The 24,823-nt window shown below is 49.0% G+C and overlaps 3 protein-coding genes across 3 annotated transcripts in view; 2 read left to right on the forward strand and 1 right to left on the reverse strand.

Moving 5' to 3' along the window:
• The window catches only part of LOC309340963 (uncharacterized protein), a 132,450-nt gene that overhangs the window by 61,846 nt on the left and 45,781 nt on the right, over positions 1-24,823 (forward strand). The gene's annotated exons all lie outside the window — the stretch shown is intronic.
• LOC309340580 (olfactory receptor 52K2-like) lies at positions 1,412-2,368 on the reverse strand (the record flags this gene model as incomplete). Its single annotated transcript, XM_081859468.1, has 1 exon — positions 1,412-2,368. The coding sequence occupies one exon, from the start codon at positions 2,366-2,368 to the stop codon at positions 1,412-1,414; it is 957 nt and encodes a 318-aa protein (XP_081715594.1).
• On the forward strand, positions 12,064-13,020 carry LOC309340581 (olfactory receptor 52P1-like; the record flags this gene model as incomplete). The annotated part of the gene is made up of 1 exon (XM_081859469.1): positions 12,064-13,020. One exon carries the CDS (start codon positions 12,064-12,066, stop codon positions 13,018-13,020), a length of 957 nt encoding a protein of 318 aa, XP_081715595.1.

Below are 24,823 nucleotides of genomic sequence, written 5' to 3' on the forward strand. Positions count from 1 at the left end.
CCACTCTAAGTCCCAGAAACCAGAGGTCTACGATGGAGGTATTTGTTGACCTGTGTAGATATTCACGATGGAAACAAATGGGCAGCCAAAGCATGCGAGAACTTGAGTTATGTGTTCAGGCTGCCTGCTCCCTGTTGATCAGCAAGCCCAGGTGGCAAAGCCAGAAGATCTGAGGGATGGTGGAGCCAGAAGGACCCATGTCTATCACAGAGGAAGTGTGGCTAGGAGCAGATCCACTGGCTGGTGGAATCTGCCCTCCCTGAGGAAGGCCAGGAGCACAGCCTCCTTCCTTGGGGTGCAAATCACACACAGAAGATGCAAGTCCCGGGCTCCCTGCCTCAAGGAATGACTGTCTCTTATGCCTGAGCTGGGATTTGAACCCAGGTCTAGCTCCTGGTGGTGATCACAACAACTGCACCCAGAGGGGCTGGCCACAAAGTATTATTTCCTTGAGCTCCCATCTGGAAGCCGAATCAGTGGAAGCAAAAAGCTCTCAGAGAAGCTGAATGTAAGAATTCCCCCCTGCTGTGTTGACCACCCAGTGGCCCACTGGATGCCACAAGGCTGCCCGCTAAGAGAGACCGGACAGATGCACTCATCTCTAAAAGAACGGCTTCTTCTTCACATGCCACACCACAGGTTATTGGGGGCATTTGCTGCCACAGGATTTGCCAGTGTCTATTAACTTAGGGGATTGGGCAAATTTGTGGAGAGGAGAGGGCTATTGGTATCTGTCAGGAATGTGGCCCCCCAGAGCGCAGTGGAAGAGTCAGCCTCAGAAACTGAGCTGAGTGAGCAAGGGGCCGACTCTGCAGATGAGAGCCTTCTGAGTTTAGAGAGGACAGCCTGGTCCCCCTCCTTCCCAGGGAAGAAGCTGTTTGCTCCCAAGGGGAGGAAGAGTTGGAAGTCGGCCAAAGTGTTGCCAGGCGATCATCAGATAAGCCAGAGTCTGAGGCTGTGTTTTCTGGGGAAGAGACAGGCCAGCCGTTCAGTTCCCAAACAAGGAGACTGGCAAAGCTCAGAGAGCAAAGGAAGGGAAGGAGAATAAAGGTGGGATTTTGGCCGCCTTCCTGTTGGGGGTGGGACGGTGAGCCAGACTGAGCAGCTACTGTTAATGAGAGCTGGCAGGACGCCATCCTCTGTGTGTGGTTTTTCTCATAAATAAACTTACATAAAACTGATGGAGAGTCTGTGCTGCTTATCAGGCTGCTTGCCTGCCAGAGATCGTTATAGTGGCCATGAGCAATGGCTACAGGGAACCTTGTGATTCATAGTCCACACCTCACACTCCCTGCAATGCTTCCCTTGTCTTACAAATAATTATGCAAATAGCTCCCAGAGTTGTCAGCAGTCAAAGGCACCCTGTTTGCAGCAGCTGGACATCCAGGGGGCCTGGCTGGGGACAGGGTCATCAGACACTCTTCCGAAAGTGGAGCCCCTGCAGCACCCGCTCACGGATCTGCTTTGTCCTCACTCCATAGATGATGGGGTTCAGAGTTGGGGGCACCAGAAGGTAGACATTGGCGATGACGATGTGCACATGACGGGGGATGCTGCCGTGACTGAAGCGATGGGTGAGGAACGTGAAGACAGCTGTGGTGTAAAAAACAAGGATGACGCAGATGTGGGATCCACAGGTGCCCAGCGCCTTGAGACCTGCCTGTTTAGAGGGCAGGCGGCAGACAGTGCGCAGGATCAGGCCATAGGACAGCGCAATGAAGAGGACATCCAGGGCTCCAATAAGTGAGGCCACCGTCAGGCTGTATGCTTTTGTGACAGCTGTGTCCGCACAGGCCAGCTTGACCACAGCCATGAACTCGCAGTAACTGTGGGCGATGACTTTGCTTTTGCAGAAAGGCAGCTGCCCCACCAGGAAGGGGTGTGGGGAGAAGAACACCACCCCCCGGGCCACCACCGCCCCACCGATCGTGGCAATGCGGGCACCGGTGAGGATGCTCGTGTGCCTCAGTGGTTTGCAAATGGCCACGTAGCGGTCAAAGGCCATGGCCAGGAAGAAGCCGGACTCCATGGCTGTGAAGGAGTGGATGAAGAACATCTGGGCCAGGCAGGTGCTAAAGCCGATGTGTCTAGCTCCAAACCAGAAGATGGCCAGCATCTTGGGCAAGGCGGAGGTGGAGAGGACCAGGTCGGTGAAGGACAGCATGCAGAGGAAGAGGTACATGGGCTGGTGGAGCCTCGGGTCAGTCTTGATGAGCAAGAGGATGCTGCAGTTCCCGAGGACGGCCATCAGGTACATGGAGAAGAAGGGCAGAGCCAGCCAGGTGTGGAGCGACTCCAGCCCAGGGATGCCCAGCAGGAGGAAGGTGGACGGACTGAAGAGGGAGAGGTTGGAGGCGGGAGGCTGCATGCTGGGCCCGGGGGCTCTTGCCGCTTCTCTCTGCTCCCGCCTGGGGTGGCGGAAGAAGCAAGGCAGTGCGGTGGCAGCATCTGTGATGGGAAGGAGAATCTGCAAGGGATAAAGTGAAGGCATGAAGAGGAATCGCTTGCAACATGGCAGGTGCCTCAAGAGAGGCAGCAGGATCCAAAGAGGAGGGTTTCGTTGTTAGAGCTCAATGGCAACCCCCCATGGTGATCAACTCTCACCTGGAAACCAATGTGGAAGGACGCGTGGATCCAGAATTGGCCTCCACAGTCCCTTACGGACACACTGCTAAGACCGTGTTCATGGAAGACAATCTTACTTGGCTACAAGTGATCTCCAAAGAAGAAAGAAGTTCAGTTACAACCTCTCTCAAAAATAGCTCAGGGGAGCATGCAGGTTCTCTTTGTCCTCCTGTTATCCCACACCCCTGCGAGGGAGGAGAGGAGCAGGGACTGACTGGTTCAGGGGCCCCCGTCTCCTTGGTTCTTCATGGAGGAGAAAGCTGTCACTGGCCACTAGCCAGGCGTGTGTCCTGCTGCGGACAGTGGCCTTAGTTAAGGTTCTTCCCCACCATCTCACTGACAACCCAAGATGGTCGTGAGGATGGAATGGTAGGAGAACCGTGGTGAAAACCAGACCAGACTCTTGCAGTGCCTTAGAGGAAGACATATTTCTTACATCATGTATGTGTTGTGAAGCATTTGTGACTAAATTCTTGGATAATTAATAACAGCAATAGATTGAAGGTGCTTTTATCAAGCGTGTCCTCATCACAAAGGAAATAAGGTTCAGGAAGATGCATAAAAATGGCATATGCCATCTGGGTATCAGGATACAACCCTTTCTCTTTCTTCAAAAATCACCTGGCGCAGCAGTTCCCAAAATTGTTATTGCCACCACCCTCTCAGTTCCATAAACTCATCTCCACCCCACCCCCCTTGACAGCCTATTAAAAACAGCCTATTTAAAACACTATTCAGATTTGCGGTTTGCACAACCCGCTAGGAAGAAAATAACACAGCCAAATTCAAACCAGTAACAATTAATTGTGGGTGTATTCAAAATCCAGTTGAGACTGCTTGATGCAGTGATTCCAGCTTTTCAAAGCCTGATAGTCATTTACACCTCCAGCCGCCTGGAAGCTGCCTGCCGCCCCCTCGCCTCCTGGCAAACTCCCCCCCCCCCATTTTGGGAACCACTGATCTGAACATGAAGATGCTTTGGCACTTCTGAGGAAGAGTTTGGATTTGATATCCCGCTTTATCACTACCCTAAGGAGTCTCAAAGCGGCTCACATTCTCCTTTCCCTTCCTCCCCCACAACAAACACTCTGTGAGGTGAGTGAGGCTGAGAGACTTCAAAGAAGTGTGAATGGCCCAAGGTCACCCAGTAGCTGCAGGTGGAGGAGCGGGGAAGCAAACCCTGTTCACCAGATTACGAGCCCACTGCCCTTAACCACTACACCACGCTGGCCCTCTTTGATGTCCTGGTGGGCAGCTGCCACTCGAATCCTTGCCAGCCAGCTTCTGGTAGGTAACCCCCCCCCAAAAAAAAATGCAGAGCATGACGGTTCTCACCTATGTGTCACTGTCCATGGAAGAAAGCAAGATTTCCACCCCACGCTGAGATAATTTGTGGCAGCTTCCAGTTGCTCCCCTGTAGATTTTGCAGGTGAGATGGAGCCCTGTGAATTGAGGTCAATTCCTTGGGCTTCCACTCCTGGGGCCTCTCCTTGGTCCAGTCTGACTTCTGGAGAAGGTGGTCAAGTCCATTCCAACCCCCTGCAGTGCAGGAATCCCAGCCGAACAAGTGACCTCACTCTGCAGCCTGCATCAGGGAGTCGCCTCGCCCAGTGACAGGGGCAGCCAGTCGGCCTGGCTTATCTTCAGCTCCACAGAGCCTCTCGGCCAGCGTCAGAAGCCCCTGGGGAGCAGAGCAGCAGGAGTCCGTCCCTGGGCTGGGCTGGGAGCAGAAGATTAGCTCTGCTAAGGATCAGACTCCCCTTTGCCTTCCAGGAGGGCCCCAGGGTGGGAAGAGGTGACACGGCAGAAGCCTATCAAATGATGCCTGGAATAATAATAATACATTTTTATTTATACCCCGCCCTTCCCGGTTCAAAAACCGGGCTCAGGGCGGCTAACAACAAATTCAAAACACTTAATTGATGCAACAAAAAATAGCATAAAATACGGTATAAAATAGCAATAAATTCAAAATTGAAAAATCAGTTTAGGGGGGAAATCCATCCAATAAACATTAGGTGATCACCAGGGCTAGCTGGCTAAATTAGTCCCACTTGGGCCAGCGAGGAGATCAGGGGAGAATTAGCTGTGGGGTCTCAGAGCGGGGAATCTTCATGAAAAGGGGAGGAAGGGGAATAAAAGATCAGGCTGAATTCAAATTAAAGGCCAGGTGGAATAGCTCTGTCTTACAGGCCCGACGGAAGGAGGATAAATCCTGCAGGGCCCTGGTCTCCTGGGACAGAGCATTCCACCAGGTCGGAGCCACCACTGAGAAGGCCCTGGCCCTGGTGGAGGGTAGTCTGACTTCCTTAGGGCCCAAGACCTCTAAACTATAGCTATTCATGGACCTTAAGGTCCTCTGCGGGGCAGACCAGGAGAGGCGGTCCCGTAAATGCAAAGGCCCTGAGCCACAAAGGGCTTTAAAGGTCAAGACCAGCACCTTGAACCTCCAGCATGGAGGAAAGAGGCAGAGAGAAGTTTCCCTCCCTCTCTCCTAGTGCTGGAACTCGTGGGCAGACAATGAAGCTGGACGCTGGGAGGTCCAGGGCAGAAAAAAGGAAGTCTTTCTTCACACTGCACATAGTTAAACTGCGGAACTCCCTCCCACAGGAGCCAGTGATGGCCACCAACGTATAGGGGCAAATTCACGGAGGAGGAAGAGAGGGCTATCAATGGCTACTAGCCAGGAGGGCTCTGCTCTGCCCTCCACATTTGGAGGCAGCGATGCATCTGGGCCCCAGTTAATCCTGCAAATCGGCCTCTGTCTGGCCACTGTGAGAGCAGGGTGCAGGGTGAGATGGGTCATCGGCCTGATCCAGCAGGGTCTCCTCCTGTTCTTATGACCCACAGCATTTTTATGTGGGGCTGGCTGTAGCAGGGCAACCCATGGGGGTTCTGAGCCTTTAACCGCCAGATCTATGCTGGGAAGCCAAAGGCTGGGACAAAGAGAAGGAAACAGCTGAGAGCTGTCAGAGAAGCTCAAAAGAATGGAAAGGGGCAAAATAACACAAGATGAAAAGTATGGGAACCCTGGAGCTACGGCCTGTTCTGTCTTGCTGCGGACAATCTGAACCAGACTTTAGAAATTCCTAAAAGGTAAAGGGGCCCTGACCATTAGGTCCAGTCGTGGCCGACTCTGGGGTTGTGGCGCTCATCTCGCTTTATTGGCGGAGAGAGCCAGAGTACAGCTTCCAGGTCATGTGGGCAGCATGACCAAACCGCTTCTGGCAAACCAGAGCAGCGCACGGAAACGCCATTTACCTTCCCACCGGAGTGGTACCTATTTATCTACTTGCACTTGGATGTGCTTTCAAACTGCTAGGTTGGCAGGAGCAGGGACCGAGCAACAGGAGCTCACCCCATTGCGGGGATTGGAACCGCCAACCTTCTGATCGGCAAGTCCTAGGCTCTGTGGTTTAGTAGCTAAAATCTAATAGTGCCATGATGTATGACTGCGCTGGCTATGGGTCATGGGAGTTGTAGTCCAAAACATCTTGACTGCCGCATGTTGGGGAAAGCTGTCGTGTTATTCAGGTGACATGATGTTTCCAAAAAGATGACAGGAAAACCTGCAGCGGCCTCACGTACCAGAACCAGGAAGGGAAACATCCTGACTTCTAGACTTTGGGTGCTGGTGTGGCATTCCCATAGCAAAGGAAGGATTAGACTCTGATTAATAGAATACACACAGACGCTTGACCAGCAAGGCTCTGGGAGGAGTGCGTAGAATAATAATTCCTGTCCACCCTCCTGCCCATGTCGTTTTATTCACAAAAGAACTTTTTACACAGTGTACGCAAGAGCCAATCAGATTTCCTCTGAGCATTTCAAAGCCCCCACGTGGGACAAAGTTAAACTACAAAGAACTAATTTCCTACTTGAGCATGCATATGTAATTCAGAGTAAATAAAAGAGGAATGCTTTTAGGAAACTCCTGAGGTCATAAACAGCAGTAAACAGTATTTACCATCTCCATGTGAACTCTCTTCCTGAACTCTCTTACTGGCCCTAAGATTAACAAAACTTAACAATAGCTACCTCAAAGCTAACTATCATCTTTATGACTCAGGATGCCTGATGAAGCAACTGGCCTGTGTATTAGAATGCTGATACGTGCCTGTCAGGGCAGAGAAAGCAAATGGCAGAGGTGGAGAGGCTTGTGGGATTTGATCAGAAATTATTGTCAATGAATCAAACTCAGTCAATTTCAATGCGTTCATCGCGGACACAATGGCTTGATGCATATTTTATAATTCCTCATAGTAATCCCATCTGACCCCCATACTCTGGATATCTGCTCTCCTACAGCTGGGGGTCTGGGAGGCTGTGTTGCTGCTTCTGACCCCAAAGTAACCCCAGGAATGGGCCTGGAAGAAGATGCTGCTCTGAGGGCACCTGGGCTCAAATGGCAGGCAAGGTTGGCCAGAAAAGGGCAGCAGGCAAAGGATACGGGGTCCAAGAATCCTAGACTTGTAGAGTTTGAAGGGGTCCCAAAGGATCATCTAGTGGAACCCTTGCAATGTTTTGGGGGAGGACTGGCAGCAGACAGATCTCCAGCTCAGGACTGTTCCTCAAGCCTGCAATTGGGGGCTCCTCCTGCTCCTCGTTGTGCCATGTCTGCTGGCTCACTTGGCAAAGAAGGTGTCCTGGAGGGGCTCTCTGGAGGGCACATTCACCAGATCATTCAGGAGTGAACCCTGCAAAGTGTGAGAGCGGGTTATCGGTTGTTGCTGCTGCTGCTGCTGCTGTTATGATGTGTATTTTGTGTTTCCATTGTGTATTTTTATGCTGTAAACCACCCTGCGGTCTTTAGCTGACGGGCGGCATACAAATTTAATAAACAATAGTAATAAACAATAACTTCCTGATGAACAAAAAGGCCACCCAGTGTCAGGTTTCAGGGAATTGGCTTCCTCCCCCCCTCCCCCGCCCCGTGGCAGCAGATAAGCAGAACAAAGGGAAAGGAGTCTTCTTACCAGTTAGAAACCTTAATAATCACAGCGAGAAAACAAAGAGCCCATCTCCTAGAAATGGCGGTGCTCCCAATTAAGGATCCCACCCCCTTCGGTCCCTATTAATCCACATCTTATAATCTGATCTTGTACCGGCTGTGCTTTGAGTGCTTTCTGTTCTGCCACTCTCTGAGCTTTTCTTGACCTTGGACTGAGTGCAGGATTGCTTTCCAGAGACTGGGAATCTCTTAACCCTCTCTCTCCTACTGCTGCTTCTAGCTGTTCCCCATATAGTCTTTCCCAGCTTCTGCCTTCTGAATTTTGTCCCTCTGCAAACCACTGTTCTAAATCTACACTGTCCTGCTGTTCCTGGGAAGATGCAGGATTCAGATCTGGAGGAGGGGGAGGGTCCCGCCATTCCACCTCAGCACCACGGTCTCTGACACCAGGCAGCCACAAGGTCTGTTCTGTGCCTCTCAGCTGCTCTGAACATAAGAAGGTAGGAATTGCTTCCAGCAGAGCAGCCTCTCGGTCAGCTCAGAAGAGAGTCTGTCTGTTGAGGATCTTCTCCAATGCAATGGCTTTGCCTTAAGAAACAGAGTCTGGAACAGACTTTTAACCTAATCACTGTGGGAAGGCTTGAGTTTTCTTCTGCTCCTGCTTCTCTGCTTCCCCAAGACAACACATTCGTTCTTTCATTTTATTTGCATGCCACGTTTCCACACACAAAGCGGCTTACAACAAAGAAAGCAGAAACACATTGCAAACAAACACTCAAAAACAATGTCATGATAATCTAGCAAAACAATAGATTATTGCACCAATTTCATAATAGCATAGGAGAACAACAGTGAATATAACAATACACAACAAACCATGTTTCAATACTGTAAATATAACAAGAGCCAGTGCTTTTTTCTGGGGGTATGCAGGGGTGTGCAGACCCCTAAACATTTTGTGAATCTTTGTACTTTTGTCCATTTACTGTATTTATTTTCCCCGATTTGAGTTATAAAATGGTGGTTTTCTTGAGTCAAAAGGAGAGTACCCCTAAACATTTTTTTAAAGAAAACAAGCACTGACAAGAGCACTTAAACAACATGCATGCCCAGTGCTGCCTCCCTAGTGCTTTGCATCCTGCCCCCTCGGGGGATGGCAGGGGAAGGAAGGCAGGCTGTGAGGTCTTTTGCTCAAATGGTCCACCCCCCTGGGCCTCTTTGTGCTGGGCATGTAGCGAGTCCCACGAGGCCACGGATGGGCTGTGGACCTGTAGGATCAGGTGGAGGGGGTTAGGCAGGATGGGATATAAACGACATGCCTCCTAACCCTGGCACACTTTTGCAAGCGGGGATCCCAGGCACATAGCTCCTGCAATGGGGAAGCAATCCTCCTGCCTCCCCGGCTCCAACTCCAGGTAAGTCGGGGGCAGCACTGGTGACATCTGGCTGTTGTGAGGAGGGGTCAAGAGCCTGGCAGGGACAGTGGCTGCAGAAATAATGTTGTGGGTTTGGAGGATCTGTCTGGCTGATGACCCGAGTCCCTGCTAGTTCTTTTTTTTTTTATAAATATTTATTAAAGTTTTTAAATATAAATGCACAAATAATAAACAGTTTTACTTCTATCACAAACATAATTTCATCACTTCTTTGGGCTCCCGAGTCCCTGCTAGTTCTTGGGGGTTCTGTAACCAGGGAGGGTTAGAATCAATCAGAGGATTTGCGTGGCTGGACTGCTCAGAGAAGCTTCTCGGTAAGACAAGGACCTTCTCTGGCCACTTGAGTGTCCTCCTCAGCATCCCAAAAGAATAGCTGGGATGCAAGAGCTGCAGCTAAGGGATGGGGCAACCCAGGCTACGGGCCATCTCACCCAGGCCATCTCACCTGGCTGCTAGGTAGGAGAGCAAGAGCCAGAGAGAGTTGTGCGTTAGCTGAGCTGGAAGCTGGAGAAACAGAGACCGGCTTGCTCTGTGCTGGAGCCAAAGCAGTGCTGGAGATAAATATTATCTGGCAACCAATATGCTCCTTTGGTTTCAGATAATAAAAGGGTAGACAAGTCTAGAAAGCCCCAGACACAAATTTCAAGGCCCTCTAGCAGCTCTGGTGGCTCATTTCCCAGACGTTATGTATTTAGTGTTAACTCTAGAAGAGTATAGGGACGCGGGTGGCGCTGTGGGTTAAACCACAGAGCCTGGGACTTGCCGATCAGAAGGTCGGCGGTTCGAATCCCCGCGACGGGGTGAGCTCCCGTTGCTTGGTCCCTGCTCCTGCCAACCTAGCAGTTCGAAAGCACATAAAAGTGCAAGTAGATAAATAGGGAAGGTAAACGGCGTTTCCGTGCGCTGCTCTGGTTCACCAGAAGCGGCTTAGTCATGCTGGCCACATGACCCGGAAGCTGTACGCCGGCTCCCTCGGCCAGTAAAGCGAGATAAACGCCACAACTCCAGAGTCGGTCATGACTGGACCTAATGGTCAGGGGTCCCTTTAGGTTTACCTAGAAGAGTATACTCGATTCTGACCAAACGAAGTCTCCTGGTGCATGTTGTGTTCTGCAGGTGTTTCTGTGGATAGTGTTAAAACCAGGAAGGAGGGGGCAGTTAAACGACTCCCCCAAAATCCCAAGTCCTCACCACAGCCTCAAACTAAGGCCAGGACGATGACCATTGACACAGGAACTAGACATCCACAACAGAAAAGAAGCTCAGAAAAGCTTCTTTGTAAAATTGTAGCAATAAGCAGATTTCATGTATCTTACTGTTTTCTCTGACTATCCAATATAGAATCAACTAATCGCTAATGACTCCTCTGGAAGAGGGGAATCCTAGGCTCCCCCTGCCTCCATCATCCCTTAAACATAAGGTCACTACTCCTTGCCCCTCCATTAGGCGTGAACTTGGCCTCACAATAGGAGGCAGGAGGCGATCAAGGGCAGCACATACCGCAGGCAGAGACCCTTCGGAATGGTGGGTTGGATCCTGATATTTTCAAAAGAGAAACACAGGGAAGCCCTACAGCTAGGGGGATGTAGAAATGCTCTCATTGGTCTTTGGGGAAGAGGGTAGTTAAAAGATGTCAGGAAACCAGGGTTATAGACAGGGGTGGGTGATGAGCTGATGTTTCTGCTTGCCAAACACTCCTACTTTGTGACATATTTGTGATGTATCGATGATGCAGTTGGAAGGGGGGAAAGTCTTAAAAGTTCACGCAACCCCACGCTCTGGGTTCCTACTCTTTGTGTGTTTGAACCTCGTTGCAACAAATAAAGATCAGGTCTACTGACCGCTCTTTGCTTCTTTAACTTGGCTGGAGACTCCTTCTTTAGCTGACCGGGAGAGACCCGCGGGGAGAGGCACCCCAATGAGCTGGGCAGCGGAGCAAACCCTCACCCCAGGATTTCCCCTTATCAGTAGGTAGCTGGGCCAGCTAAAGCCATTTATCTTGCAAAGAGACAGGGGGGAGCAGGTCAGCAGGTTCCTTCTACTCGATTCTAAGCGCACAGATACAAAGTCACAACTTGGAAGGGACCCACAGAGATCTTGCAGACCAGCCTCCCAATCCTCCTGCCGTATAATGGCATTAGGATATCAGATGTTGTATTTCCCATGATTTCCTAAGGATTACCAACATGGAATTTGTCTTTTCCACATTTTCCATGAGCTCTCCCTACCACCCCAGGGTCTTGCTCCTGGTCAGCCGCTAGCAGCCCAGACCCTGCATATCAGCTGCCGGTGCTGATGGGAATCACATTTGCTGCTTATGCAGATGTTGGTGAGCCAGATCTCCAGCAGCTCTCCTGGCTTTCGGAGGAAGGCAGATCACTCAGGTGCCCGGCACATGCGCAGCCCTGAGGATCCTTTGAAACACATGCAGAGTGATGCAGCCGTTTCACCTCCTGATGAAGCAGACACCACACACAAGATTTTGAATATGACTCTTTTCTTGCAGGATGGCAATTATTAACAAGCAGTCGTAGTATTTATGCATATCAAGTCCAATGCAATGTGTTTCTCTCCCTTGAGCCCGAGAGAGGATCTTCTTGCTTCTTGCTTTTCAAAGCTCCTTTGCAGCAGTGCGTAAGTTGCCGGTCTGTCTGTCCTCACAAACTCCTCCAGGCAGCGTGTTCTTGGAGCCTCCACATTCAGCAAGGCAACAGTGAAACAACCTCCAACTCCCCCCCCCCCAACCCCCCACTACTTCTGACACAGACATGCTGAATTTTAAAGGGAGCTAACAAATCAACAAGGCAACGATTCAGTGTTTCTGTAACCTCAGTTGGAGTCACGAGACTTTGCAGCTGTTACATTACATTACATAGGTTTTCTTCCCCCACTACTAAAATTTATTTTTTGTAAAATACATTGTCTAACAAATACGGTACAAATGCTAGCAACACTCCCTAACCAGAGACTGCCCTGTGCTTTGTTTCTCCCCAGAGTCTCCCCCTCGGCCGACCCAGCTGTGCCGCCCAAAGATGCCCCTGGCCCTGATCCATGATGCTGCCTGGCACTTCTCGCAATGCCACCGCCAGCGCTCCAGGCCCCTTCACCCTCCTGGGCATCCCAGGGCTGGAGTCCCTGCAGGCCTGGCTCTCCATCCCCTTCGGCTCCATGTACTGCATGGCCTTGCTGGGGAACTTGTCCCTCCTCTTGATGGTCAAGACGGAGCCCAGCCTGCATGAGCCCATGTACCTCTTCCTCTGCATGCTGTCCCTCACCGACCTGGTCCTCTCCTCCTCCACCCTGCCCAAGCTGCTGGCCATCTTCTGGTTTGGCAGGCAGCCCATCAACTTCAGCGCCTGCCTGGCCCAGATGTTCTTCATCCACTCCTTCACGGCCATGGAGTCCGGCTTCTTCCTGGCCATGGCCTATGACCGCTACGTGGCCATCTGCAACCCTCTGCGCCATGCCACCGTTCTCACCAACACCGTGGTGGCCAAGATTGGGCTGGCTGTTGTGGTCCGGGGGGTGGTCCTCTTCTTCCCGCACCCCTTCCTGGTGGGCCGCCTGCCTTTCTGCAAGTCCAAGGTCATTGCCCACAGCTACTGCGAGTTCATGGCCCTGGTCAAGCTGGCTTGCGCGGACACAGCGGCCAGCAGGGGCTACAGCCTGAGCCTGGCCTTCCTGATTGGGGGCTTCGACGTGTGCTTCATCAGCCTGTCCTACGCCCTGATCCTGCGCACAGTCTGCCGCCTGCCCTCCAAGGAGGCGGGTCTCAAGGCGCTGGGGACCTGCAGCTCCCACATCTGTGTCATCCTTGTCTTCTACACCACGGCCGTCTTCTCCTTCCTCACCCACCGCTTCGGCCACAATGTCCCTCACTCCGTGCACATCTTCATCGCCAACGTCTACCTGGTGGTTCCGCCCACCCTGAACCCCATCATCTATGGGGTGCGGACAAAGAAGATCCGGGACCGGGTGTTGCAGGCTCTCCTGTGCAGGAAGAGGTGATGATGGTGGCCAAGCAGCTCACAACCTAGTTGCAGTTCTTGCATTGCAGATGGTTGGACTAGATGTCCCTTGGGGACCCCTTTGAATTCTACAGTTCTATTAAGTCGCAAAGGAACTCTTGCAGGGGAAGAACCATACCAGGAAGGCACTGCTCTCCCATTTTCTACTGGGAGTGTCTTTGAAGGCTACTACATTGTGGGTGACTTGAAATCCTGGACACAGACTAGAACCCCACAAACTGATGGCGATGCCCAGGATCTTCAGATGGCACCAACATGGTCTTGCTGGGCCTGGGGTGGCAGTGGGTGTAATTCAGTGAGAATCTTCTGCCAGCGCCCCGCCCCCCCCCCCTTTGAACCAGGATGAAACCCAAACTTACAATTTTTGGTGGCCTTGACCCAGTCTGTCATGGATTGGCTGAATGCAGAGGAGGGGTGGGGGGCACCAGCTGGGGGGCCCCCAAGGGAAGAAGGCTTCCTTCTTCCACCGGGGGAGTGGTGGAGGGATGATGAATGGTCAGAGGGAGAAGACTGGGAAGAGAAGGTGTCAGAAGCAGAAGAGGCAACAGGGTTTAGTGAGCAGAGAGAGGCTGTGGCAGAGAGCAGTGCAGAAGCAGAGGCTGGAGAGGAGGGGGAGCCAAGAGGCAGGGGTCAGCCAGGCTGGCAAGGAAGCCAGGTTGTCTTCCCCTCCTGCTACAACAAGCTGCCCCAGCACCAGGAGAGGGATGAAGCAGGAGAAGCAAAGTTGGGCAATGCGGGGGAACCTCAGATTGCTTAGGAAGGGGGAGGAGGAGAGTTAGGGAACTGTGGGGAGGTGGGGTCCTTTGGTCCCCCCAACTGCCTCATGGGGCAAGAGCTACAGGGGTGAGTTGCTGTGCTCACTAGGCCTGTTCTCTTCAGCTGTCTTGTTCCTTTGAATAAGTAGTTAACTTCACTGACGGAGCACATGTGAGTTATGGCTGCCCTGCTCCTGACACAACCCCCGCCCTGCAAGTCCATTTCTAAATTTCTGGTGGAATATCGGTGGGGTCCAGATGGAGAAGAAGCTTGGAGAGGCTCTCTTTCTCGTGGAGAAATTGCCATGAGAACCCATCCATTAAACTAAGTTAATTTCAATTAAATAGACATCTGGTAGTTCTGCTGAGGTGAGTGGGAGTGGTGAATATTTACTATTGCTTCTTGAATAAGTGAAATCAGTCTGAGGTAAATGATTGCTGAGGAAAAAATATGCTCTAAAATTACACTTCTGGATTTTTCCTGATTTTTCCTTTCTCGGTTCATGAGACCAACCCGTCCTCTGTGTTACAACTCTTGTTCACTGAAATATGTGTGTTTGCTCTTCCTCAGAACTCTCCTCTGACAGTCTTACATTTTCCATCTGTTGTGATGTACTAAAACAAAATATTGCTTATGCTTGAACTAAAGACACCATGCTAGCTTTCAGAAAACCTGTTTACTGAACATTTGTGAACGGTTGACACAAAATTTGCAGTTACAGGTAGGTAGCCGTGTTGGTCTGCCGTAGTCGAAACAGTTTCACCCACTTTGAAGATTTTGGCAGGTATCCCATCAAGTCCACTGGCTTTGTTGTTTTTCATTTGGTTATAGCTGTACACAACTCTCCCAGATTTGGAGATACTGCAAGCTCATCTCTAATTTGTTTTGCAGGATTTGTCTCAAGGCAAATCTAAAAAAAATGTAGTATAAACACTGACAACTGAGAAACACTGGCCTGCGAGCTCTCCAGTTGGAGAACAGCCTTTGCCAAAGTTTTCATGGACTTTGAAGACACTCGAACTCAGGACCCAAGGGAGAAATGTGCTAGGAGGAAGGTACGCTTGGCAAATCCACACCATGATCAGCTCCTGCCTGGAAACCCATGTCCCCACTGTGGAAGGACGTGTGGATCCAGAATTGGCCTCCACAGTCACTTACGGACTCATTGTTAAAACTGTGTTTATGGAAGACAATCTCACTCGGCTACGAGTGATTGCCAAAGAAGAAGAAGAGTCAAAAAAATAAAAATAAAAAATTATCCAGTAGCACCTAGAGACCAACTAAGTTTGTTATTGGTATGAGCTTTCGTGTGCTCATCTGTTTTCTGTATTTCTGTCTTGCAATAGTTTAAATAAAACTCAGTTTCCTCCTTGAATGAAAGTAATATTGGTTTAAGAAGCACTAATACTGGACAACAGAATTTGCAACCTGAAACCTCCAACTTAAAACATGGGTGTTTTGGTGTGGCAGTAAGTGTACTTTGGAACTCCCTGCCACTTGAGTAGCTGAGCTCACATGTCTATATGAATTTCTGAAGCTTTCCCAGTGAGCCAGCACATTTATCAGTGAATTCTTACATTTGGTATTGTGCAGCAGAGGCCCTTTGAACCTGTGAACAGATAGGAAGAAACTGTGATGAAGTGTTTTGTGGGGACAAATCACAAGAGTCACAAAAGCGATTGTGCTGATTTTGGTAGTGGGCTGCATGTGCATGATATCTGCTGGAGGGGCAACCCCCCCCCCCAACCTATACATAAATTCCTGCAACACCCTCCAGAGCAGGGGGGAAGAACCTTGGGATATGTGAAGATGGCTCTCCTCTCAGTCTCCTTTTCCCCAGGCTAAATATACCCAGCTGCTTCAACTGTTCCTCATCAGGCTTGGTTTCCAAACCCTTGATCATCTTGGTTGCCTTCCTCTGCACACCTTCCGGCTTCTCAACATCCTTCTTGAGTTGTAGTGCCCAGAACTTGACACAGGATTCCAGACGGGGTCAGACTAAGGCAAAATAGAGCGGGACTATGACTTCTCCTGATCTGGTTGAATAAAGTAATCTGCACCCTGTATCAAGCTGCCGTCAAAATCAACAGTCACAGCTGCATGTGCCTGGGACCTTCTCCCCAGGAACCATGGTAGAGGAAGCCTCAACCCCTTCTAGAGGAAATAGACTTGTATGCCCATTGCTGCTGCTGCTGGAATCCATCTCTCTCAGGAGACAACGGAGGAGGATGGCACCGCTGGAGGCGAGGTCAAACCGTTGGAGATCTTTGGATAAAGGATGGTATGTAAATTTAATAAAAAATTAAAATAAACATATAGAATCTGCTTTGGAAAACAAGATTTATGTAGTGCATAATAGATGTTGATTGGCACTTGAGCGTTTGATGAAGTTTGATGGATTTATTTGTTTCAGCATGTCACCGGAAATCACCCCCCCTCATTTACACGTGTACCGCATAAGCACACACACACACACACACCTACACGCATCTCCCCTCTCTGACCCGAGAGATGTCCCTTTAGAGGGTCATCTCTTAAAAGCCTTCCGTAAATAAGGAAGCACTAGACTGACAGCCGTCCGCCATAAGCGCTCCGCTTCGCCCCATTTTACTGTGAGTAGACCGGGCGCCTGAACTCTAGGTCAAACAGCAGCTGCCTCAGCCAATCATCGTTGCCGAACAGCGCCCCTGGTGGCGCCTGCGCTGGTACTGCAGCCGGCATTCGCTGCGTCCCTGTTTGACAGCTCACTGATACAATGTTTCCGAGTTCAGTCAACCGTGACTGATCCAATCAAGACCTTGCTACATTGTTTCCTGAACTTGGAGCTGGTTTGAACTTCAAACTCTTTCACCGTTTTATATTCACTAAAAATCAGCCGTACGTCGGATTTTCATCGGACCACTTTTATTCCACTACACGTTACAAGGACTATCAAAGGGGGGTGACTTGGGACGGAGCGGCCATAATCCCTCGACTGAGCGGTCACGTACTCTGCGACCCTTCCCTGCTGACAGGACAACCTTGATAGCCATCGTGATGGGATCAGACACAAGGCTATCAGGGATACAATAACTTGCATATCTTAGTGTATTCCACGCAGACTCTCACAAAGGACACTGACCGGATTCCCCTCAGGGGGCAGGAAACTTCGCCCTTCTCCTTTGTTTTTCAGGGTGACTCATGTGGGGAGGGGAGAGGAAGCTCTGGCCAGGTGTCAGGACACTCGGATTACCTGTGAAGCCCCTCCTCGACTCCTCCTAATTCTAATGTAATCATGATGTAAATATGATGTAATTCTGGGGGTGTAGTTTGGGGGATTAGCAACTAATAAAAGTTAGGGTCATCCTTTGTTCGGGGCTTCCATCTTGCTTCACTTCATGGGCGGTGGGAGTCCTGTCGCGACAGTCTTTTCTTAAATAAAGACCGAGCCTACTGGCTGCAGTTTTGCTCTGAATTGCTCTGGTCGGTGTCTTCATTTGTCCAAGAGAGCCCTCGAACTTTCCGGTAACAAGCACACAGTGAATTTAGTGGAGGGAAGGAGTGGCCTGGACAAGGCAGGGGAAAAGGAACAGCATCATTTGCCTGCTTTTTATATTGAGGCATCTAATTATAAGCCTGCATTTTTATCAAAGCTTATATATTTCAATTAAGGCTTGTATTTTGAAATGAGCTTAAAAAAAAAAAAGGATTTTCAAATGTTTCATGCCAGGCAGAAAAAACCTTGGCTATTCTCCTAAGACAAGGGGGGGCCCCCCTTGATTTATAGCAGGAAATACAATTCTCAAAGTCATAAAAAGGGGGAATTACATACACTGCCCTTGCAGGCTGAGAAAACACAATTAGGAATGGGCAAATAGTAAAATGATACCATTGGGCCTCTCGTTAAACCTTGAGGGGTATTTTCAAAGGCCAGGAGCAAATGGGGAAAAACATTTAGCTGACAGAAAAAGAGAGCATTTTTAGGAAATCTTCTAAAGCTGTTTCTTTCTTAAACTGAGAGAGTTAAAAAGGTTAAATATTGGGAAAGGCAACTGGCTTGGCTGTAGAAGAAGAAGCTTCTTTCTATTTTATTTTGAGGCTGGAAAGGAGGGTGAAAGGGGGAGGTGTAAACTGAAGAGGCTTCTTTTAAAAGCTGTGTTTTTACTGAGTTCCTTCCTTTTACTTTGAGAAGCTTTATTCTTTTAAGAGGCTACCTATGATAATGTATGAAATATATTAGCTTAAATATATTGGCTTAAATGTAATTATGCAAAGGATTTAAGAAATGCTAGATTCTTATTTCATAGAGTCACATTGCAATAGGAGACCAGAGGGGCAAATGAGCCTAGCCCCCCTTGCCAGACAGGAGACGCCATCAAGCACTCCTGATATATAGTTGTCAGGCATTTGTTTAAAAGACCCTCAAATGAAGGAGATCTTTCAATGATGATTAACTCAAGATCCTTGAAGATAAAAATGTAAGATTAACCATTTGTTTTAGAAGGCAATAGGGCAAGGAGGGCAAGAGGTGAGCTGGTAATTAAGATTCCATGTAAGATATATTATTACTTATTTGTCATTTATATATAGCTCTTTGTCTCCCTTATAAGGATAGAAGGAAGTGGGTGTATCTTTTGTGATTGGTTCTAGCAAACAGCCAATAGGAATTTCAACCAGGCTGATTGGACAGAGGCAGCCACAGGAGGAGCAAAGGGGGCTGGATTAAGGAAATATAAGTGCTGGCCAGGATGGCAGGAGGCCAGGCCAGAGCTTGGTAACCATATACCACTGTGCCTCTCATTTATTTGTCTGACAAATAAATTATTATTTTAATTTCTCTATTGCTGCATTGAATATTTCATTCCAGCTAAGCGTTAACCACAAGCAGAGGTGCTACATTTTATGGTGCCACTGTGACTCGGATAAGTGGTCTGCTGGAACGCAGCCCCTTCGCCCTACTGGGCAGGGTACAAGAGAGAGGACAACTGCTTACCCAGCGCGCACTGGTAAATTTTTCCAGGGGGAACGCAGAAGACTCGTCTGTCTGATACCCTGCTCACTGGCGGCGACGGACCGGGGGGAAACAGGGAACCAACCAAGGGTAAATGCACAAAGGGATTTTTGGCCCTCCAATTAACTGGGAGGAAGAGAAGTCTTGATCAAACTTCTGCGTCTCAGTAAGGGGAAACTGAGTACGCTAGGTGGTTGGGTACATCAGATGGTGGTCTGGTGGAGGAAAAGGGAAAATTGGGAGGTAGAGTGTGGTGAAGTATCCAGCGCATTGTATGTGTGAGAAAGTACAGAGCAATCTGTAGCTGACCTGAGTGTGGAGTGGGCAGTACTTCGGTTCCTAGTAAGGCGACTTCACTAGGCAAGGAAACCCACAAAGCGCGTCTGTGAGTGACTGAGTGGATACTTCACAGGGCCATACAATGGGAGTTGGGGGTTCAAAGGGGGAAAATACACCTCTTGAGTGTATGTTAAATAATTTTAAGAAAGCCTTCTCAGGGGCATATGGAGTCAAAATGACGCCAGAGCGCTTGAGAACGTTATGTGAACTAGAATGGCCAAAACAAATTACTGGATGGCCATCCCAGGGAACCTTTGATATAAATTTAGTAAGCAAACTTTGGACTGATATCGCCAAAGAAACTGGAGGGTGCCCAGAACAATTTCCATATATAGATTCCTGGCTGAGCACATTAAATAAAAATCCTCCATGGATAAGGGAATGCAAAGTCAAACGATGCAAATTATTGGCTGTAAAAGCTGAAGCTAGGAAAGGAATCTTGCCAAATAAACTCAAACCCATTTTTGAGGGACCAGAGGAAGAGGTGCTTCCACCTCCACCCTATGCTCCACATCGAAGGGAGCCTAATCCAAACACTCCACCAGTTGTAACCCCAAGGCAAGGAACTGGAATGAATAATGGGAGTGGAGTCACAGAGCTTGATTCCTTGATAGATTATGATAAATATCTTCAGGAGGCATTGGAGTCCTATAATAAAGCCCAAGCAGAAGTGGTTATTCCACCTGTGACTCCTAATAGACCTCCATCTACAGTCTCCTTTAGTGGAACAACTGATTGCCCACCCCAAACCCCTGTACATCCAAGTCCCAGAGAAATATTACAGAAGTTACAGGGAGACCTTGATCGGTCAGCAAGCAATACAGCCAGGCGTATAAAGCTGCTAAAAGAACGCCTTGGAACAGATACCATCCCCTATGATTTGAGGCCCCTAGAGCAAAGTGAAGAGAAAGGTCACGTAGTAGCCCCTCTTAGAAGAGTATTTGATGCACTTGAGGAGCCTGTGCTGGTTAATGGGCAACCCGGACCACGGCCACCTCGAACTTCGACCCTGCAATATATTCCATTCACAACTACAGATCTGATGAATTGGAAAACACACACCCCATCTTTTGCAGAAAAACCTCAGGCTATGATGGACTTGGTGACTTCAATAGTAAATACTCATAGCCCTACTTGGACAGATTGTCGCCAGCTCCTAAATACTCTTTTCACCACTGAGGAAAGGAGAGACATAATTGAAAAGGCACAGATATATTTGCGTGAGCAGGCCAGAGTGGGAAATATTTTTAATATTGACCGTCATCTCCAAGACAACTTTCCCTTGGAAGATCCTAATTGGGATCCAAACAATGGAATTCACCTGGCCAGACTTACCACCTACCGCCAGACACTTGTGCAAGGTATCCGCAGGGCATGCCAGAAGCCCACTAATATGTCTAAAGTCTCAGAAGTAGAACAGAAACTAAATGAGAGTCCGGGAGACTTTTTAGAGAGGCTGCAGGAAGCCTATCGTATATGGACTCCTTTTGACCCTGAAGCCCCTGAAAACAGCAGAATGATTACTGCTACATTTGTGGCCCAGTGTGCTTCTGACATTCGTAAGAAAATTCAGAAATCAGAAGGATGGGAAGGGATGCTGATGAGCCAAATTATGGCCATTGCACGCCGAGTTTATCGGAATAGGGATGAGGCTGAGAAACAAGAGAAGAAGAAGTGGCAGAAGGAAAAGATGGTGATGCTAGCCACAGCAGTGAAGCAAGACCACCGCCCCTTAAATGGAGGGAGAGGGCGAGGAAAGAATCCACCACTGGGAAGGAATCAATGTGCAAATTGTAAGAAGGAGGGTCACTGGAAGCGGGAGTGTCCTGAACCCTTGAGGTTGGAAGAAGTACGCCCAGGCCCAGGCCCAGGCCCAGGCTCCGGCCCAAGAAACCAGGGACGGGGACGGGGAATGATCCGAGATGGAAGATATCAGAGACCAGGACAGGGACGGAGTAGAGACAATTTCATTGGACTGGCAGAAGAGGATTTTACCCAAGACTAGGAACGACCGGACTCCATAAAGTTAGGCTTCCAGGAGCCCACGGTCACGATTCAATTAGGGAGCCATTTAATAGACTTTATGATTGATACTGGGGCTGAATATTCAGTACTCCCAGAACTATTGCAGAAAAAGGCATCCAAAAGTGTAATCATTAAAAGTGCCACTGGACAGTCAGCTAAGAGGTCTTTCCTCCAACCTTTGGAATGCCAGATTGGGGGACATCGTTTAACCCATCAGTTTTTGTATATACCTGAGTGTCCAATACCTCTCTTAGGCAGAGATATGCTGTCCAAATTGCAGGCCCAAATCACCTTCACTCCTCGAGGTCCAGAAATGAAACTGCCATCAAAAGCAGCAGGAATAATTACCCTCTCAGTACCTAAGGAACAATCATGGCGCCTAATGTCAGCCTTGCAAGTCCAACCCACATTGGATACAGAATTAAACAAGCTCCTCCGAACTCTACAGGTGCCACCAGGAGTATGGGCCGAAAATAGCCCACCAGGAATGGCTAAGAATATAGCTCCAATTGTAGTAACCCTAAAACCTATGGCTACCCCTGTATCTGTAAAGCAATATCCCTTACCCCGGCGAGCAGCAGAGGGCATCCAGAAACATTTGGACCGCCTATTAAAATATGGTCTGCTTAAGCCTTGCCAATCAGAATGGAACACACCCCTTTTGCCTGTTCGAAAACCTGGGACAGATGAATACAGGCCAGTGCAGGACTTGAGGCTCGTAAACCAGGCTATCGAGACCTTGCACCCAAATGTACCAAACCCATATACCTTGCTGAGTTTGATCCCACCAGAAGCAACATTTTTTACTGTATTGGACTTGAAAGATGCATTCTTTTGTTGCCGGCTGGCACCACAGAGCCAACCTATATTTGCCTTCCAGTGGGAAGACCCTTTGACAGGAACAAAAGGCCAGCTAACCTGGACAAGATTGCCCCAAGGATTCAAAAATTCCCCAACTTTATTTGGCACTGCCTTGGCGAGGGATCTAACAAGTTACCCCTCAATACCGGGAGAAAAGGTGGTTCTGCAATATGTAGATGACCTTATATTAGCGGCAAAGGATTTTGATACCTGTAAAGAAGGGACAGAGGAACTGCTCCACTTGCTCTGGGAAGCTGGCTACCGAGTTTCCCAGAAAAAGGCACAGATATGTTTAGAAAAGGTCAAATATTTGGGCTTTGACATCTCACACCAACAACGAGCATTGAGACCAGAGAGGAAAGAAGCTATTTGCCTTATCAAGGAACCTACCACAAGAAAACAACTTAGGGGATTCCTGGGAACAGCAGGGTTCTGTAGACTATGGATACCTGATTTCAGCAGTCTGGCCAAGCCCTTACATGAAAGCACTCGAGGTGCAGATAAGGACCCGTTTGTATGGGGACCTGAGCAGAAACAAGCCTTTTTAGTTATCAAACAACGACTTATGGAGGCCCCAGCCCTTGGATTGCCTAATTCGGAAAACCCCTTTCAGCTGTATGTACATGAACAGAATGGGATTGCAGCGGCAGTCCTGACCCAGAGACTAGGAAGTTGGAACCGTCCAGTAGCTTATTTGTCTAAACAATTGGACTCAGTAGCAAAAGGATGGCCTCCATGCCTAAGGGCAGTAGCGGCCACTGCGAGCCTTGTCAAAGAAGCTGATAAATTTACCTTCGGCCAGACGATGTATGTGAATGTACCTCATGCTGTTCTGACACTCATGGAATATAAGGGTAGTTATTGGCTAACGAACCCAAGGATGGCTAGATACCAAGGCCTATTGTGTGAAAATCCCAGGATTCATCTACGAGTAGTGAATATGCTCAATCCAGCGACTTTGCTGCCTCTACCAGAGGTAGATGATGAAGAATCACATGATTGTCTCCAAATAATGGATGAAGTTTATTCCAGTAGACCTGATCTGAAAGATGAGCCATTGAAAAATCCAGATGTTGTATATTATACTGATGGTAGCAGTTACCTGCATGAAGGTGCCAGACGAGCAGGATATGCTGTGGTCACCAATGAGGAAGTTGTGGAAGCTGAAGCTTTGCCTGCTGGCACCTCAGCACAAAAAGCTGAACTTATAGGCTTAACTAGAGCTCTGCAGTTGGCAGCTGGATGTAAGGCAAACATCTATACTGATTCTAAATATGCCTTCTTAACCCTGCATGCACATGGAGCTCTATGGAAAGAAAGAGGTCTAATCGGAGCCCACGGGAAGGCCTTGAAATATGGACCTGAAGTAGAAATCCTGTTAGAAGCAGTATGGGCTCCAGAACAGATTGCTGTAATGCACTGCAAAGGTCATGGACGAGGAAGGGATCCAATAACCAGAGGAAATCATGCTGCTGACAAAGCAGCCCGAGAGGCAGCCCAAAAGCCTGTGGGAGGATTTATAGCAGCCCTCATACCAGAGATAGTTCCAGAAGAAATTAAACCTCACTATACCCCAGAAGAGAGGAAGTGGGCTGAACAGGAAGGAGCGGTTGTGAAGGACGGTTGGATGATCCTGCCGGACAATAGGATTTATGTACCTCATCATCTAGCAGGCACAATTGTAAGAAATTATCATGAATCTACTCACCTTGGCGGTACTGCAACCAGAGAGAGTCTCAGTCGGAAGTTGTATATTATTAATCTATCACAATTAGCAACTTGCATTTCACAGAAATGTGTTCTTTGTGCTAAAAACAATCCCAGGCAGGGACCGGTACAACCTCCTGGAATTCAGCATGTGGGATACGTCCCCATGGAAAGCCTAATTGTGGACTTCACAGAACTGGTCCCTTCTAAGGGATTCAAGTATCTCCTTGTGTTTGTAGATACTCTTACCGGATGGGTTGAAGCTTTTCCCACCCGAACTGAAAAAGCACGAGAGGTAACTAAGAGACTCCTCACTGAATTGATCCCGAGGTTTGGATTACCTAGATGCATTGGAAGTGATAATGGGCCAGCGTTCATTGATCAAGTAGTACAAGATGTATGTCGAGTCCTACAAGTAAAATGGAGACTGCATGCAGCATATAGGCCTCAGAGTTCAGGGAAAACTGAAAGAATGAATCGGACTCTGAAAACCCAATTGGCAAAATTAACCCAGGAAACGGGATTGGGATGGGTAGATGTGTTACCCATAACACTGTTCGTGTTCGGTGTGCACCCACAAAAAGACTTAAGTTGTCACCTTTTGAGCTCCTGTATGGGAGACCGCCCTCCTTTGTTCAGGATATTCCAGCTGACCTTAAACAAATAGGAGATCATGTGACACAGGGACAAGTGCAATCTCTCTCCCGTGTTTTTGTTTCTCTTAACAGGTGGGCCCTCGAACGCACGCCGTGCAGCATTGCTGAGCCGATTCATCAGTTCCAGGCTGGCGATAGCGTATGGGTGAAAGAGTGGAAACGCGATCCACTTGCACCTAAATGGCGTGGACCTTACACCGTCTTGCTCTCTACTCCAACAGCGGTGAAGGTAGCTGAGGTGACCCCCTGGATTCATCACTCTCGTTTGAAGAAGTCCGAAGGCAGTTGGACGTGCAAAGGTGACCCCTCTAATCCTTTAAAACTAACTCTCTCCAAAAACCCCTGTATCTAGCCCTACCGGGAACGGGCTAGGTCACGGGCAACATTTAGACGACCGGCCTGCTGCAGCCACAACCTGGAAGCTGGCTGACCTGCGCACGCCTGAAGCT

Source organism: Podarcis erhardii, assembly GCF_964252035.2.
Source record: "Podarcis erhardii genome assembly, chromosome: 4".
Lineage (NCBI taxonomy): Eukaryota > Metazoa > Chordata > Lepidosauria > Squamata > Lacertidae > Podarcis > Podarcis erhardii.